Below are 15,788 nucleotides of genomic sequence, written 5' to 3' on the forward strand. Positions count from 1 at the left end.
GCCGTTCCTTGTATATGTTCTGCCCTGGTTTGAATGTATTGCTTCACATTTTGAGTTAAATTCCATCTACCAATCCCTTGCCTATTTTCCCAGTTGATCTGTATCCTGTTCTAATCTTAGAGAACCTTCACTGTCCACTATACCACCCATTTTGCTGTCATCAACAAGCTTACTGTCATCATGCCACTACATTCTCAACCGAATCATCAATACATGACAAACAACGGGAGACTGAACACTAATTCCTGACGAACACCACTAGAAAGCCTTGAATATGAAAAACCTTCCACAGCTAGTTTACCTCAGATCCTGTGTACTCTAACTTTCTGGACCAGTCTACCATGTGGGACTTTGTCCAAAGCCTTGTGAAATCCTGGTAGACACCTGCTGTCCTGCCCTCATCAATTCTTTTGGTCACTTTTGGAAAAAAAAACAATGACTTCATTGTCACACACCATCCTGACTTAGGTCCTTATTGTGGTATTAAATTCCTGGAACTGAGCAGTTTCTCAGTTGCAGTTTGGGACTTTTTTTGGTCATGGTGTCAACATTTTTTGTTGTTTTTAAAAAATTTCTTCACTTTGTATAAATCATTCATTCACAAGAAATTATATCATAGGCAACTCCAGCATTTGTCCAATCAAGAAAACCTTCACACGTTCTACCAGTCTGTTGTCGCCAGTACAATATTTTATGCAGTGGAGTGCTGGGGTAATGGCATCAACACGGGTGATGCCAACAGGCTCAATAAACTGATTAGAAAGTTTAACTCTGTAATAGAATTCAAGCTGGACACTCTGGTGGCTGTGGTAGAAAAAGGACCCTACGGAGAATCCTGGCAATTCCAGGCAATGTTTCTCACTCTCTGCATGCCACCTTGGCTGAACAGAGGAGCACTTTTAGTAATAGACTAAGACAAACACCGCCTAATGAAGGCATTCTTCTACTCTGGAAACTTTTTGGAGAGACATTTTTAATATTATCTCAAAAGTATTGAATACAGATATCTCTCCTCACCCTATTACTGCTATCTTTGGATTACCTAAAATTTCCAGTAATCTTTCTCCTTCAGCCCGTAGAATGATTGCATTTCTTACTTTAATGGTGCAAAGATTTATCTTACAATATTGGAAAGAGCTTAATGCTCCAACTACCTTTTTTTGGTTTTCTCAGATGATATTATGCTTGAATTTGGAGAAAATTAGAAGCAATCTTTATGATTCCTCACTTAAATTTGAACAGACCTGGAGATCTTTTATTCAATATTTTCATTTAATGTAATTTTTTTTCTTCTTTTTTTTGCTCCATATTTATATTCCCTTCTTGTTTTTTTTACTGTTTTTAATGGAGGTCGGGTTTGAGGACGTGATTTTAAGTTCTTTAACTCTACTTGGTTCCAAGTTAGCCCATTGCTTTGCTTTGCTTTTAGTTTAGATGCACGGTGGATTTTTTTGGAGGTTTTTTTTGGGTTTTTTTCCTTTTCTCTATTGATATATATATATATATATAGTAGTATACTATTATGTTACCTTATTATGTTATGTTTAAATTACATTGTTTGTATCATTCTTTTTTCTGTATTAATATCTCCTGTAATTTTATTATATTCTAACAGTGTATTAGTGCCTATATGGCTTACCTTTTTGTATACTTATTCAATAAAAAGATTTAAAAAGAAAGAAAGAAGGCATTCTTAATCTCGGCCATTAGCCTCCATAATGAGTCAACCTTTAGCCGGAGAAGTGATACCCTCACCCCGCCCGCCGTTAGACTGTTTAAGTTAACTTATTTTTTTATTCTTTCTTACTTACTGTGACACTGTCATTTCCTTTGAGATCAATGAAGTCTCTACCTTTCTCTTTATCTATCTAAAACACATTGACACATTAACAATTCTGTGGCAAGTATACTTCACACATGATTTCTTGTTTACCTTACTCGATGGGACTTTATTTAGATGCTGGAGATTCTCTGGTTCGAAGTTGATGACAGCAATCAAATTAATTAGAGGACGGAGGCTCAGTTTCTGAGTGTAATGAAAATTGAGTTCTGATCTCTACCATGCTTTTGAGTCCCTGAGCAAGAGCGACGGCTTGCGACCACTAGGGGGCACAGCCGCACCTGGGGAAAGAATCTGACTCGTCACCGGGCAACCAAAACAATACTTCCGGTATCCGAGCGTCCCGCCTTCGGTCCGCCGGGTGAGGGGCGGTCGTCAGTCGTTGGATGGTGAGTGCATTTTACTCGGGCCAGCTTCGAGTAAGGGACGCAGCCGTGGGTTGAACGGCATGTCTACTGTTGGCTGCGAATATGAAAAGCGGTTTCTTGCAAAATGGCGCGAAAGTCTATACAACTGTCGATAAAAATGCATGAGGTGTCGAACAGGTCCGACTGTCTCTCAGCTCTCGAAGTCTGGTTGGTGGGTTACTTGGAGCTTGCAAATCACCTCTATGTGGCAGGTTAAGGGCAAGAGACTTAAAAAGGAGTTGATGGGCATTTGTAGGGGAGTGGCTTGGCTACAGGGAAATAAAGCTAGGAGCCAGTTTGGAACCAATCGGCCGAATAACCACCTTCCGCGTCATTCTCGGTATACAATAAGGTTAATCATGGTCTGGACTGTGAATGAGAGATGCTTACTGGAGGAGCAACAGTTTGGAACAAGGCACCATCCACACCCCACTTCAGTAAAACTTTCAATAACACTATCCCCAAAGAAGATCCTCAATAACCCCTTAACTAAATCCAAATATCCTCCGAAGTACCCCCTCCAAAGAAATATCTTGATTATCCACTCTTCAAAATAAACCTTGTTATCTCTACTCATAGAACAATCTAAATACCTTCAGCATAAAATTAGCTCCCTAAAAGCATAATACAACCATGAAAACTTACTTGATCCTCCTCCAAAATCACTGTCAATACAACTCCTGAATTCACGTAATACCTTCTTATGAAATACCACACTCCACCCCATCACTTACGTCTATCCCAGTAATCACATGACAATTAGTGCTTTTGATGCCACACAAAACTATCTTCAATGATGATCCTGCATAAAATCACCTTAAATACCTATCCCCTTGTGAGGGGCAAGTCGTAACTTATGAGCCTGATTGAATTCTTTTGAGGGTGTGATCAAGCACTTTGATGAAGATAGAGCAGTGGATGTGGTGTACATGGATTTTAGCAAGGCATTTAATAAGGTTCGCTAAGGTACGCTCATTCAGAAGGTCAGGGAGCAAGGGGCCCAGGGAGACTTGGCTATGTAGATTTGGAATAGGCCTGCCTAGAGAAGGCAAAGGGCAGTAGTAAATGGAGTATATTCTTCCCGGAGGTCAGTGACTAGTGGTGTTCTGGGACTCCTGCTCTTAGTGATTTTTATAAATGACTTGGATGAGGAAGTGGAAGGGTGAGTTAGGAAACTTGTATATTACCATTACCAAGGTTGGTGGAGTTGGGGATAGTGTTACAATGGGACATTGACAGGATGCAGAGCTGGTCTGAGAAGTGGCAGATGGAGTTCACCCCAGAAAAGAATGAAGTGGTTCACTTTCAAAGGTCGAATTTGAAGGCAGAATACAGGGTTAATGGTGGGATTCTTTGGAGTGTGGAGCAACCCTCCACAGGGTCCTTGTCCATGGATCCTTCAAAGTTGCCGCACAAGTTGACAGGGTTGTTAAAGAAGGCCTTCAATCATTGAGGAATTGAGTTCTATAAAACCCCGGTTACCCAAAACTTGGAGTATTGTGTTCAGTTCTGCACACCTCATTATAGGAAGGATGTGGAAGCTTTGGAGGAAATTTACCAGGATGATGCCTGGATTAGAGAGATTGTATTAGAAGGATAGGTTGGGTGGGCTAAGACTTTTCTTTTTAGAGTGAAGGAGGACGAGAGGTGTTTTGATAGAGGCTTAGATCAAGTGGATAGCCAGGGATATTTTCCAATGGCTAATATGACAGGGCAAAATTTTAAGGTGATTGGAAGAACGTATAGGAGGAATGTCAAAGGTAAGTTTTTTTTTTAAATACAGAGTGGTGGGTACATGAAACAGCCTGCCAGGGATAGTGGTAGAGGCAAGTACATTAAGGACATTTAAGAAACTCCTAAGTAGACACATGGATGATAGAAAAATGGAGGGAAGACCTTAAAGTAGCTTACAAGGTCAGTACAACATCATGGGCTGAAGAGCAACATCAGCCTATACTGGCTGTAATGTTCTGTGTTCAATCATCCACAGTATATTCCCAAAATAATCTTCCATCTTAGTGTTCCCACCACAATCGCTCAAAGCCCCTACCCTGAATATTCTCGACACCAGGCATCACAAGACTTTCAATTGCCCTATATGATCCTCAATATGCAAGAATATAGAGAGAGTGCAGAAAAGACTCACAAGGGTGTTGCTGGGACTGGGAAGGCTTGAGTTATAAGGCAAGACTGGATAGGCTAGGTCTGTTTTCCCCAGAGTAAAGGAGACTGAAGTGTGACCTTATAAAGGTTTATAAAATCATGGCACATGAATAAAGTGAAGGACTACCCTGTATTTTTCCCAGGGTAGGAGAGACTAAACTAGAAGGCATGGGCTTAAAGTGAGAGGGGAAAAAAAAATTAAAGTGGAACTGAGAGGCAAGTTTTTCCGCATAGATTGTGCTGAATAAATGGAATGACTTGGTAGAGGAGGTGGTAAAGGTTGGTAGAATTACAATGTTTAAAAGACATTTGGACAGGTGCGTGGATAGGAAAGGTTTAAAGAGATATGGGCTAAATGCAGGCAAATGAGACCAGCTTAGTTAACCTGCTTGACAAGGATGTGTTGGGCCTGTTTCTGTGCTCTATAACTCTTTGGTTTGAATACTATTACCACGCTATCAACACATCCTGCATCACACAATGTGCACAGAAGCCTACTAAATATACCAGCTCAATACCGTTCCTAGTTCAGTGTCCTTGTGCTACCCTTAATATTTCCATCCCCACCGTAGAAAGCACCCTGACTACTCCTCCACATTATTCCACAATTTTCCCTCAATAACCCCTATTACCTCATATACACTCTATCACATTCAAGTCAAAGACAAAACAAATAGTGCCAACAGCAGAAAGCAAGCAAAGAACATGTGGAATATCAAATATCAAACCAGGAGTCCAGTAGTATTCAGATTAGTTCAGTTCAGCATGGCTGCACTAGCCAGTGCAGGTTGCAGGGCCAGTCTTCACCGAAGTGCCTGAGTCTGCATTGATCACCCAGATCAAACCACTCAGAAACAGCAAAAATAAAGAGGAACCAGAATCCAGAAACACAAGCAACATGAACCTCAAAGTCCCCTGAAATTAGTCCACAGCCTCACCAATCAATCCTTGCAACATGGAACTCAAGAGTCCAGTACTTTCCTCCAACAGCAGCTAGTGAGAGGGAGAGGAAGATCAGGCAAACAGCGCTGAACACCCACCCGTCCTGCGCTCTTGTCTTCATTGACTTCAACCTTGCTCAGTGCTCAGTCAGAGAGAAGCAATGGAGTCAATAATAGGCTCGTGCTCTCACACCTCATTCGGAGAGAAACAGTGGAATTGATCATCAGCTTGAGGCCTGTCTCCTTTCCTCCAGGTCTCCAGGCTGCACGCTCAGCTCCAAACCTCAGTAAACTCCCTCCGTGACAGCAAAGAGCTGGATTGCTCAATCGACCCAAGAACACACCATTAAAATGTAACTCAAATCACAAACAAGAGAAAATCAGCAGATGCTGGAAATCCAAACAACTCACACAAAATGCTGGAGGAACTCAGCAGGCCAGGCAGCATCTAGGAAAAGCGTACAGTTGACATTTCAGGCCGAAACTCTTCAGCATGTAGATCACAGGTTCCAATCACACACAGCTTAGTAGTAGAATCATATTTGAAAGAAGTAGTAGTAAAATAAGTAGATTCATGACCTGTCAGCAGGATGTTGTCGTTGGCCGCGTTGTTCACTGGCGCCTTTCTCAATTCCCAATGTTCTCTCATATTGAAATCATAGTATCCTCAGTGCCCTTAACCAGCCTCTAGTGACCACTCAGCCCTCAGTATTCCCCTAATGCCCACTGCCAGTGACTCCAAGACCATACCCAGTGCTACTTAAATGTACCCTAATGACACCTTTAATTTGTCAGCAGCCCAAAACTTTCTGTGACCATCTAAACTTGCTTTTCAGCCTTTCTAACCCACCCTCAACTGACTTGCCCTTCACTTTCCTCAAGATGTTTGTGCAGCTGCTATCATCTCAGTGCCTTCAACACCTCACCTTAGTGCAGCCTTCGCAGTATCTAACTTCCACTTGCAGGAACTTAGATTTATGTTTGGATATGAAGTCTTTCAACTTAAGGGGACTTCACAATCATCAAACAATCAATTTAATGTTTGTAATGTAAACACTGCTAATAATATAAGCATTGAAAAATAGACAGAAGTATAGGCATATACTATACACTTTGATAATCTGTGTGGAACTTAAGCTTTTGAATGTTTTGAGTATAGGCTTAAAAGATAGGCAAGAGAGTTGGCACTGAAAAGTGCAATTCAATCTTAACTGTTTTCTGAGCATATTATTAAAATTAAGATGTTGAAAGGATTTTGGTAGCATTTATTTGCTCAATGTTAATAGACTGTAGAACCACTAAAGGCAAAAAGTTAGCTTTATTTGTCACATGTACATTAAAACATACAGTGAAATGCATCATTTTTGCCAAATTAAATCAGCAAGGACTGCTGGGCAGCCCGCAAGTGTTGCCATGCTTCCAGAGCTAACATGGAATGTCCACTTCTCACTGACCTTAACTGTATATCTCTAGAACGTGAGATGAAACCGGAGCATCTGGAGGAAACCCGTGCATTCAGGGGAGAACATACAAACTCCTTACAGACAGTGGCAGGAGTCAAACCTTGACCTTACATCTGGATTTGTGAAGTGTTGCACTAAATATTTTTACACCTGTTTCGTTCTCTATTGCAGGTATGGAAAGCAAGGCCTGTTCTCAATAGTGAACAGTAGGTTTTGAATTCACAAAATTTGCGAAGTGATGCAATCATTTTTATGTGCTATAATGGTGACCTAGGAACAAGCCACTGAACTTGCACAAATTGCATAGACAAGAGAATTTGTACAGGTATATTTCTTCCATGATACTCAGAAGGGCTCAAAAAAGATATTCATATATGTATCAACACACATCAAAGTTGCTGGTGAACTCAGCAGGCCAGGCAGCATCTCTAGGAAGAGGTACAGTCGACATTTCGGGCCGAGACCCTTCGTCAGGACCAACTGAAAGAAGGGCTAGTAAGAGATTTGAAAGTGGGAGGGGGAGGGGGAGATCCGAAATGATAGGAGAAGACAGGAGAGGGAGGGATGGAGCCAAGAGCTGGACAGTTGATTGGCAAAAGGGATATGAGAGGATCATGGGACAGGAGGCCTAGGGAGAAAGAAAAGGGGGAGGGGGGAAAAACGCAGAGGATGGGTAAGGGGTATAATGAGAGGGACAGAGGGAGATAAAGGAGAGAGAGAAAAAGAATGTGTGTACATAAATAAATAATGGATGGGGTACAAGGGGGAGGTGGGGCATTAGCGGAAGTTTAAGAAGTCAATATTCATGCCATCAGGCTAGAGGCTACCCGGAGGGAATATAAGGTATTGTTCCTCCAACCTGAGTGTGGCTTCATCTTTACAGTAGAGGAAGCCGTGGATAGACATATCAGAATGGGAATGGGACGTGGAATTAAAATGTGTGGCCACTGGGAGATCTTGCTTTCTGCCTACACATGCCCTTACACTTTCTCCCTTACCACCATTCAGGGCCCCAGGCAGCCCTTTCAGGTGAGGCGACACTTCACCTGTGAGTCGGCTGGGGTGATATACTGCGTCTGGAGCTCCCAATGTGGCCTTCTATATATCGGCAAGACCCAACGCAGACTGGGAGATCGTTTCGCTGAACACCTACGCTCTGTCCGCCAGAGAAAGCAGGATCTCCCAGTGGCCACACATTTTAATTCCACGTCCCATTCCCATTCTGATATGTCTATCCACGGCTTCCTCTACTGTAAAGATGAAGCCACACTCATGTTGGAGGAACAATACCTTATATTCCGTCTGGGTAGCCTCCAGCCTGATGGCATGAACATTGATTTCTCAAACTTCCGCTAATGTCCCACTTCCCCCTCGTACCCCATTCATTATTTATTTATATACACGCATTCTTTTTCTCTCCTTTTTCTCCCTCTGTCCCTCTCACTATACCCTTTACCCATCCTCTGCGTTTTTCCCTAGGCCTCCCGTCCTATGATCCTCTCATATCCCTTTTGCCAATCAACCGTCCAGCTCTTGGCTTCATCCCTCCCCTTCCTGTCTTCTCCTATCATTTTGGATCTCCCCCTCCCCTTCCCACTTCCAAATCTCTTACTAGCTCTTCTTTTAGTTAGTCCTGACGAAGGGTCTCGGCCCGAAACGTAGACTGTACCTCTTCCTAGAGATGCTGCCTGGCCTGCTGCGTTCACCAGCAACTTTGATGTGTGTTGAATTTCCAGCATCTGCAGATTTCCTTGTGTTTGCGTTCATATATGTATGTCAGTTTCAACAGCATAATGTCTTTCTACTGCAAATACTGTATTGTAAATTGGGTGACTATTATGATTAGATAACCAAGTGTGCATACAAATTCCATATGCATTTGGCCATTTAATACATTCTAATCTTTTACTGTTATAACTTAGCAACAATATTGTTTATTTAAATATTAAGCATATTTGATTTAATTTGTTCATATAAAATTACTAGAAAATCTAATTAAAAATTTTTTTTTGATGCTACAAAGCTGGAGAAAATATAAAATGTCCTTTACATCGTCAAGAAGATTCTTCATTTGATGGGTACTCAACAACTGTGAAGCTCATGCAGTCCAAGGCTTATTTGTTGCTGGAAAGGGAATATATTGAACTTCAAAAAGTTGGATTCTTTGTGAGTTGAAATAGTTCATATTCATATTTTTATAGATTAGTCACTGCACAGAAAGATAGAAATCAATTCATCGTATCCATATTGTTCACGACCGCATCAACTCCAGCTCCACCCAGCAGGCCATTTTCTGTTGCTCTCACAAACCTTTTGTGACAATATATATATCTAATTTGCCATGCAAAGGCACAATGAACCCACCTCCACAGAATGTATTCTCGATTCTAACCAAATACCGAACTAAAACAGTTCTCTTATTCCTTCAATTCTCTGTCACTTTATTTTTTACCAGTGAGGTCTTGCCCTTGACCTTCCACCAAAGAAAACCATTAAAGCCACAGTCAATCAGCATACAGCTACCTTCTTCGATCCCATTATCCATGCTTTCCAGGCACATTATTTCATAAATTTCTATCAGATCTCCCCTCATCCTTCTCAAGTTGTTGCTCCTCAAATCTATTCTTATAATTGAAGTCCCTCATCTTGGGAAAGCGTTTTTTGGATTCCATTTGAATAGATTTCATTTTGTCATTTTCTTATCATTTGCATTCCTCTTATTTATTAACTTGATCTACTGATGCTTTATTCACTTCTGTTCATATTCCTGGTGTTTATTGGTTCTGTTTTTGTATTCCATCTTTTTTTTTGGTTTTTACTCTTGTCACTTCATTGTTTATTACATAATTCTGCCTTCCCATAATCTTCCTCCTATTCTTTTCCTCAAATGTTTTCCCAGCTTTCCAGCAGAGTCTAGTCTATTTCTGCCACTCTTTCAAAACTTATACTTTCTATCCATACAGTTCTTCTAGTAATGTTGAATGGCAGTGGGCAGACCAACATGAGGTGCATTACTGCCACCTGCTGAGCATCATTTTTCTTCCATAAAGTCCTTTCATATTTGTGTTACTATAACTCCACACAGTACCATGAGAATTAAAATCTCCTGATAATTAGCTAACAAGTTTCTACCATTCTATTGCATGATTAAAAAAGGAAAAAGCCATTGTAATTCTAAATTCGCCACTTATTTTTCCGTTTTGCAGGAACCTGACATTCGCCTTCCTCCATACAACTCCTATCACCCATATATTTGCTACCTCCATCTTCTTCATCACTTCCTGACTTCTCTATCCCCCCCCACCCCCGCCTGAGGCTCAGTCCTTAGCTTCACTGTTCCTGGCACCGCAACAATCCTCAGCCTATTCCATACAGCTTTCTGTACTAGGCATTAAATAGGTCAAGAAGTTTGTTGGTTTTGTGCTGCTTGATTGTTTTAATTACATGCCTTTCTGTGAATAAAATTATAATTAAGCCAATCAATGCAATATGGGAATAAATGCTTGTTGTCTTGGCCCTTGAAATTTAAGTTGAGTACGCTTCGTGTGAGGTTTAGGAAAGCAGATCCTTTATGCCATACAGGCAAACAATATTGTTTTTTTTCTCTATGGATATGGACTGAACACAAAAGCCACAAAATTGGTACCAATTATGTCAGCATTCTGATTGCCAATTGTTTCTAACTTTCTACTGTAACCCCTAAATGCCTGTTTTTAACTGCTAATTTTCCTGCTTTCTAAATTGTACTGCCTGGCATCGCAAGCAGTATGTAGCATATAAGGAAGATGCAGAGTTGATTTAAGTAACTAAAGTCTAAGAATAGGGTGGGAGAAAGGGGCGAGAAAGAGATTATAGGCACTTCCTCCAAATCTTATATCTCTAGTTGTTCCAGTAAAATTATAACAATGCCATGTACGAAGCAAAAGGAAAAATTGCTCTGGTACGCCCTGTCACAAAAAGCAGGATAAATCAAAAAAGGCTCATTACCATCTAATCAATTTACCTAACATAAAAATGATGGAAAAAGTCATAATTACTGCTACCAAGACGTACTTTCATGCCAGTGTAATTGGTCACCAATACCTAGTTTGGATTTCATCAAGACCAACTGACTCCAGACCTCAAAGCTCCCTCTGAACTACATGTCGATCAAACAGTTAAATTTCACAGATGTGATAAGCACAATATCAAGAAAGCTTTTGACCAAGTGTAATATCAAGGCCTCCTGGTAAAGCTGAAGAAGGGGCATCAGACAGAAAGCACTCCTGTGCTTGGCGTCCTACCTCACATAAAGAAAGACTGTTGTGCTTATTGAATGTTCATCGTCACAGCCCCATGATATCACTGCAATATTTCCTGAGGCACTGGGAAGTCCAACAACTCAATAGTATCCAGAACAATGCACCCAACTTGATTGGCATTCCCATTGCCACCCTAAATATCCTTCCAGTACTCTTGTACCATACCTGTTGTGTGTGACATCTACAAATGGAATATAGTTAATGCACTGACAATACACTACAAACACAAGTCATTTACCATTAAGAGCATGAAGGCAGCGGAAACACAAGAATATTACAAGATCACTTAATCTGGCCTGGAAATACATTGCCATTCCTACATTACCACTGGCTCTAAATCCTGGAACTTCCTAGCCAATAGTACAGGCAGCATAGTAGCACAGCAAATGGAACTGTTGCTTCACAGCACCAGATACCTAGCTTTGACCCTAACATCCAGTGCTGTCTGCATGAATTTTGCATGTTTTCCCAATGAGCACATGAGTTTCTTTCATGAGTCCCAAAGAAATGCAGGTTGGTCGGCCACTGTAAGTTGTCCCTAGTGCTCTAGTATGCAAGTTAGTGCTAGAAGTTGTTGGGAGTGGGAAGAGGTATGAGTATATGGGGAGAATAAAAAATGGATTGATATGGGGTGAGTGTAAGTGGTTAACTGATGGTCAACACAGACTTCAAAGAGCCTGTTTTCATGATGTAGCTCTCCATGAATCTAAAATTGTGGAAATGCAGCTCAAGGTGGCTCATTATCATCTGATCAAGACAATTATGGATGGGCAAAAATGCTGGTGATGCTGGCATACCATAAAATGAATTGATAGAAAGAGGGGATTGAGGGAAGCAAGATGTTGAAAGATGGATAGTGTGGGCCCACCATTTTGTCTGACTGAGTATTGTGGTTGTTGGGCTAATAAAGGCTATTGAGTCAAATGGCTACAGGCTACCACCTACTGGTGAAAGTTGTATGTGACCTGCATTGGAGAAGGAGAAATATTTTAATATGTGTGCTGTAATGTTTCTGGATGTTAAGTCTGCGGTGATAGAAGCGCTATGAGTGTGTGATCCTTGAAGTAGTGATAAATGTAGTTGTACATATGAATGTTTGGTGCAAGTTGAGATTGATGGAGTCTAAGAAAATAGAACAGTACAGCACAGGTTATACACAATTATGCAGGTATATGTACCAACAACAGATGGAACAAATGAGGATATAGATAAATTCTATGAAGAGCTTGAACAAGCAAAGAATGGATGCAAATCTCAAAATATTGTTATTGTCATGGGAGATCTAAATGCTAAAGTAGGACAAGGTGCTGATGGAAATACCATAGGAAAATTTGGACTAGGGGAAAGAAATGAAAGAGGTGAGAAATGGATAGAATGGTGCAAGATGGATAATCAGGTCATTATGAATACCTACTTTAAAAACCATCCAAGACACTTGTGGACCTGGAAAAGTCCAGGTGATAACGTTAGAAATCAAATTGACTTCTTTACTATAAACCAAAGATTTAGAAACTCAGTGACTCAATGCAAAACATATCCAGGTGCAGACTGTAATAGTGACCATAACCCAGTAGTATGTCATGTAAAAGTAAAACTTAAAAAAATAAAGAAGCAAAAACCTGAACAATCCCTTGACTACTGGCAATTAATTGAAGAAGAAAACTTAAGACAAAAATTACAATTGAAGTAAGGAATAGATTTCAAAGTCTAGAAACAGAATCTGTTGAAGATGATAGCAATCTCGTAGAAATGAAGTTTAGCTCTCTAAAGGATGCCTTGGTAGAATCAGCAGTCAGTGATTCCTAAAAAAGAAAAAAGCACAAAGAATAAATGGATGACAGATGAAATCAAAAATCTAATGGAAGAAAGGAGATGGAAGAAAGCAAATCCTATAGAATATATAAACCCCATTTCCAGAAAAGTTGGGATATTTTCCAAAATGCAATAAAAACAAAAATCTGTGATATGTTAATTCACGTGAACCTTTATTTAACTGACAAAAGTACAAAGAAAAGATTTTCAATAGTTTTACTGACCAACTTAATTGTATTTTGTAAACATACACAAATTTAGAATTTGATGGCTGCAACACACTCAACAAAAGTTGGGACAGAGGCATGTTTACCATTGTGTTACATCACCTTTCCTTTTAATAACACTTCTTAATCATTTTGGAACTGAGGATACTAATTGTAGATTTGCAATTGGAAATCTTGTCCATTCTTGCTTGATATAAGACTTCAGCTGCTCAACAGTCCGTGGTCTCCGTTGTCTGATTCTCCTGTTCATGATGTGCCATACATTTTCAACAGGAGATAGATTTGGACTGGCAGCAGGCCAGTCAAGCACATGCACTCTGTGTCTACAAAGCCACGTTGTTGTAGCCTGTGCAGAATGTGGTCTGGCATTGTCCTGCTGAAATAAGCATGGACGTCCTGGGAAGAGACGTTGCCTTGATGGCAACATATGTCTCTCTAAGATCCTAATATACGCCTCAGTGTCAATGGTACCTTCACATACATGCAACTCACCCATGCCGTGGGCACTGATGCACCCCCATACCATCACAGGTGCTGGCTTTTGCACCTTTTGCTGATAACAATCTGGATGGTCATTTTCATCTTTGGCATGGAGAACTCAACGCCCGTTTTTCTGAAAACTAGCTGAAATGTGGACTCATCTGACCACAGCACACGGTTCCACAGTCTTTCAGTCCATCTGAGATGAGCTTGGGCCCAGAGAACTCGCCAGCGTTTCTGCATAGAGTTGATGTATGGCTTCTTCCTTGCGAAATACAGTTTCAAGTTGCATTTCTGGATGCAGCAACGGACTGTGTTGAGTGACAATGGTTTTCTGAAGTACAGGATTCCCCCGCCATCCGAAGGTAGAGCATTCCTATGAAACGGTTTGTAAGCCGAAATGTCGTAAAGCGAAGAAGCAATTACCATTTACTTATATGGGAAAATTTTGTGAGCGTTTGCAGACCCAAAAATAACCTACCAAATCATGCCAAATGACACATAAAACCTAAAATAACAGTAACATATAGTAAAAGCAGGAATGATATGATAAATACACAGCCTATATAAAGTAGAAATACTTTTCCACAATCATTACTGAACTGTTCTCTGTAGCGAAAATCTCATGCAAGCGCCGTCGGCAGAAAATCTCACGCAAGCGCTGTTGACATATACCTCCAGTAACCTTTAAGCTATGAATCTGCCAAATCATACCAAATAACACCTAAAAATACACAGCCTATATAAAATAGAAATAATGTATGTACAGTGTAGTATCACTTACCGGAATGGGGACAGCGCCAAGCAGATGGTGTGTTAGACTGAGTCGTCACAGGCTGGGTGGTGCAGTGGCCCCCACCCTCCGGGCCACCAACCGATACCGATCCCCGAAGCATGTAGGGGTCCAGCGGTAGCCGGGAGGTGCACAGCACATCTTTAAGAAAAAAGCCAAAACAAACATGCTAATTAATTAGGTGCTGCCCATAATTGTCGGCCCAGATCAGTGCCGATTTCCGATTGCGTCGTCTCTGATCTGAACCGACATTTACGTGTTGGTGGCACCTAATTAATTAGCATGTTTATTTCGGCTTTTTTCTTAAAGATGTACTGTGTGTCTCCCGGCTACCTTTGCATTCTCCGCGAATCGGTATCTGTCCGTGGTCTGGGGGTTGGGGTGGTGGGACACTGGGGTGTCATCTCATCTGTTTCCATTAGAGCAGGCCGCTCACCTTCTTCTATCTCTGCCCGCCTTGATGTCGAAGGTCGAGGTTCGTCGTCTGCTGTGGCTGATGTGGAAGGCTTGCTTGACTGCTAAGCCTCGCGCATTTTTCTATTACACAGTTCTTTAATAAGGACTCAAATTATCCTGCAAATATCTCCTAAACTGACGTACCCTTTCAAAATTAAAGTCGTACTTTATCATTACTCATTCGGTTTCGATTGTTAGCCATTTTTCTTCCAATTGCATCAGCTCTTCATCTGTCAGTTCTTGGTGATGGGATGCCAAAACCTCTTCAACATCATGTTCATCAACTTCCACAAGCCAAACTCACGTTGTCCTTACTTCGTTCACCACGATCGAAACGCTTAATTATGTCTAGTTTTACCGTAAGTGTAACACCCTTACGAGCTCTTTCAGGCTTTTCCGATACCATAGAACTCATCTTGCAAACGGCTGCTCACAGGCTCGTGTTAAAGCAATGCTGTTCCAAATCCGGGGGAGAGTGACTGGTCGGGGCGTGCTGCGTTTTATCGCGCGCTGATTTTTTCGTACGCTGGTTTTTTATCGCGTGCTGAATTTTTGTTTCATAACAGTGAAAACACCTTCTGAAAGCGAAAGCAGACTACTAATGTAGGTCTTTCGTAACAGTGAAGTTTCGTAAAGTGAATGTTCGAAAAGCGGGGGACACCTGTACTCCCAAGCCCAGGTGGCTATAATTGTCACAGTAGCATGACGGTTTCTTAGGCAGTGCTGCCTGAGGGCTCGAAGATCACGCGCATTCAACAGTGGTTTCCGACCTTGCCCTTTACGCACTGAGATGTCTCTGAATTCTCTGAATCTTTTCACAGTATTATGTACTGTAGATGTTGAAAGACCTAAATTCTCTGCAATCTTGTGTTGAGAAATGTTCCTTTTGAACTGACTAACAATTC

The 15,788-nt window shown here is 41.1% G+C and overlaps 1 protein-coding gene across 2 annotated transcripts in view; it reads left to right on the forward strand.

The window, feature by feature from the left end:
- Positions 1-2,156: 2,156 nt before the first annotated feature.
- The window catches only part of LOC134355168 (ubiquitin-conjugating enzyme E2 U-like), a 59,380-nt gene continuing 45,748 nt past the window's right edge, over positions 2,157-15,788 (forward strand). For both annotated transcript variants that reach the window (XM_063064945.1, XM_063064946.1), the window contains exons 1-3: positions 2,157-2,229; positions 6,986-7,139; positions 8,838-8,980. In XM_063064945.1, the coding sequence (XP_062921015.1) occupies positions 8,915-8,980 (66 nt within the window). In that variant the 5' untranslated portion in view covers positions 2,157-2,229; positions 6,986-7,139; positions 8,838-8,914. The remainder of the gene's footprint in view (positions 2,230-6,985; positions 7,140-8,837; positions 8,981-15,788) is intronic.

This window comes from Mobula hypostoma, chromosome 12 (genome assembly GCF_963921235.1).
Source record: "Mobula hypostoma chromosome 12, sMobHyp1.1, whole genome shotgun sequence".
Taxonomy (NCBI): Eukaryota; Metazoa; Chordata; class Chondrichthyes; order Myliobatiformes; family Myliobatidae; genus Mobula; species Mobula hypostoma.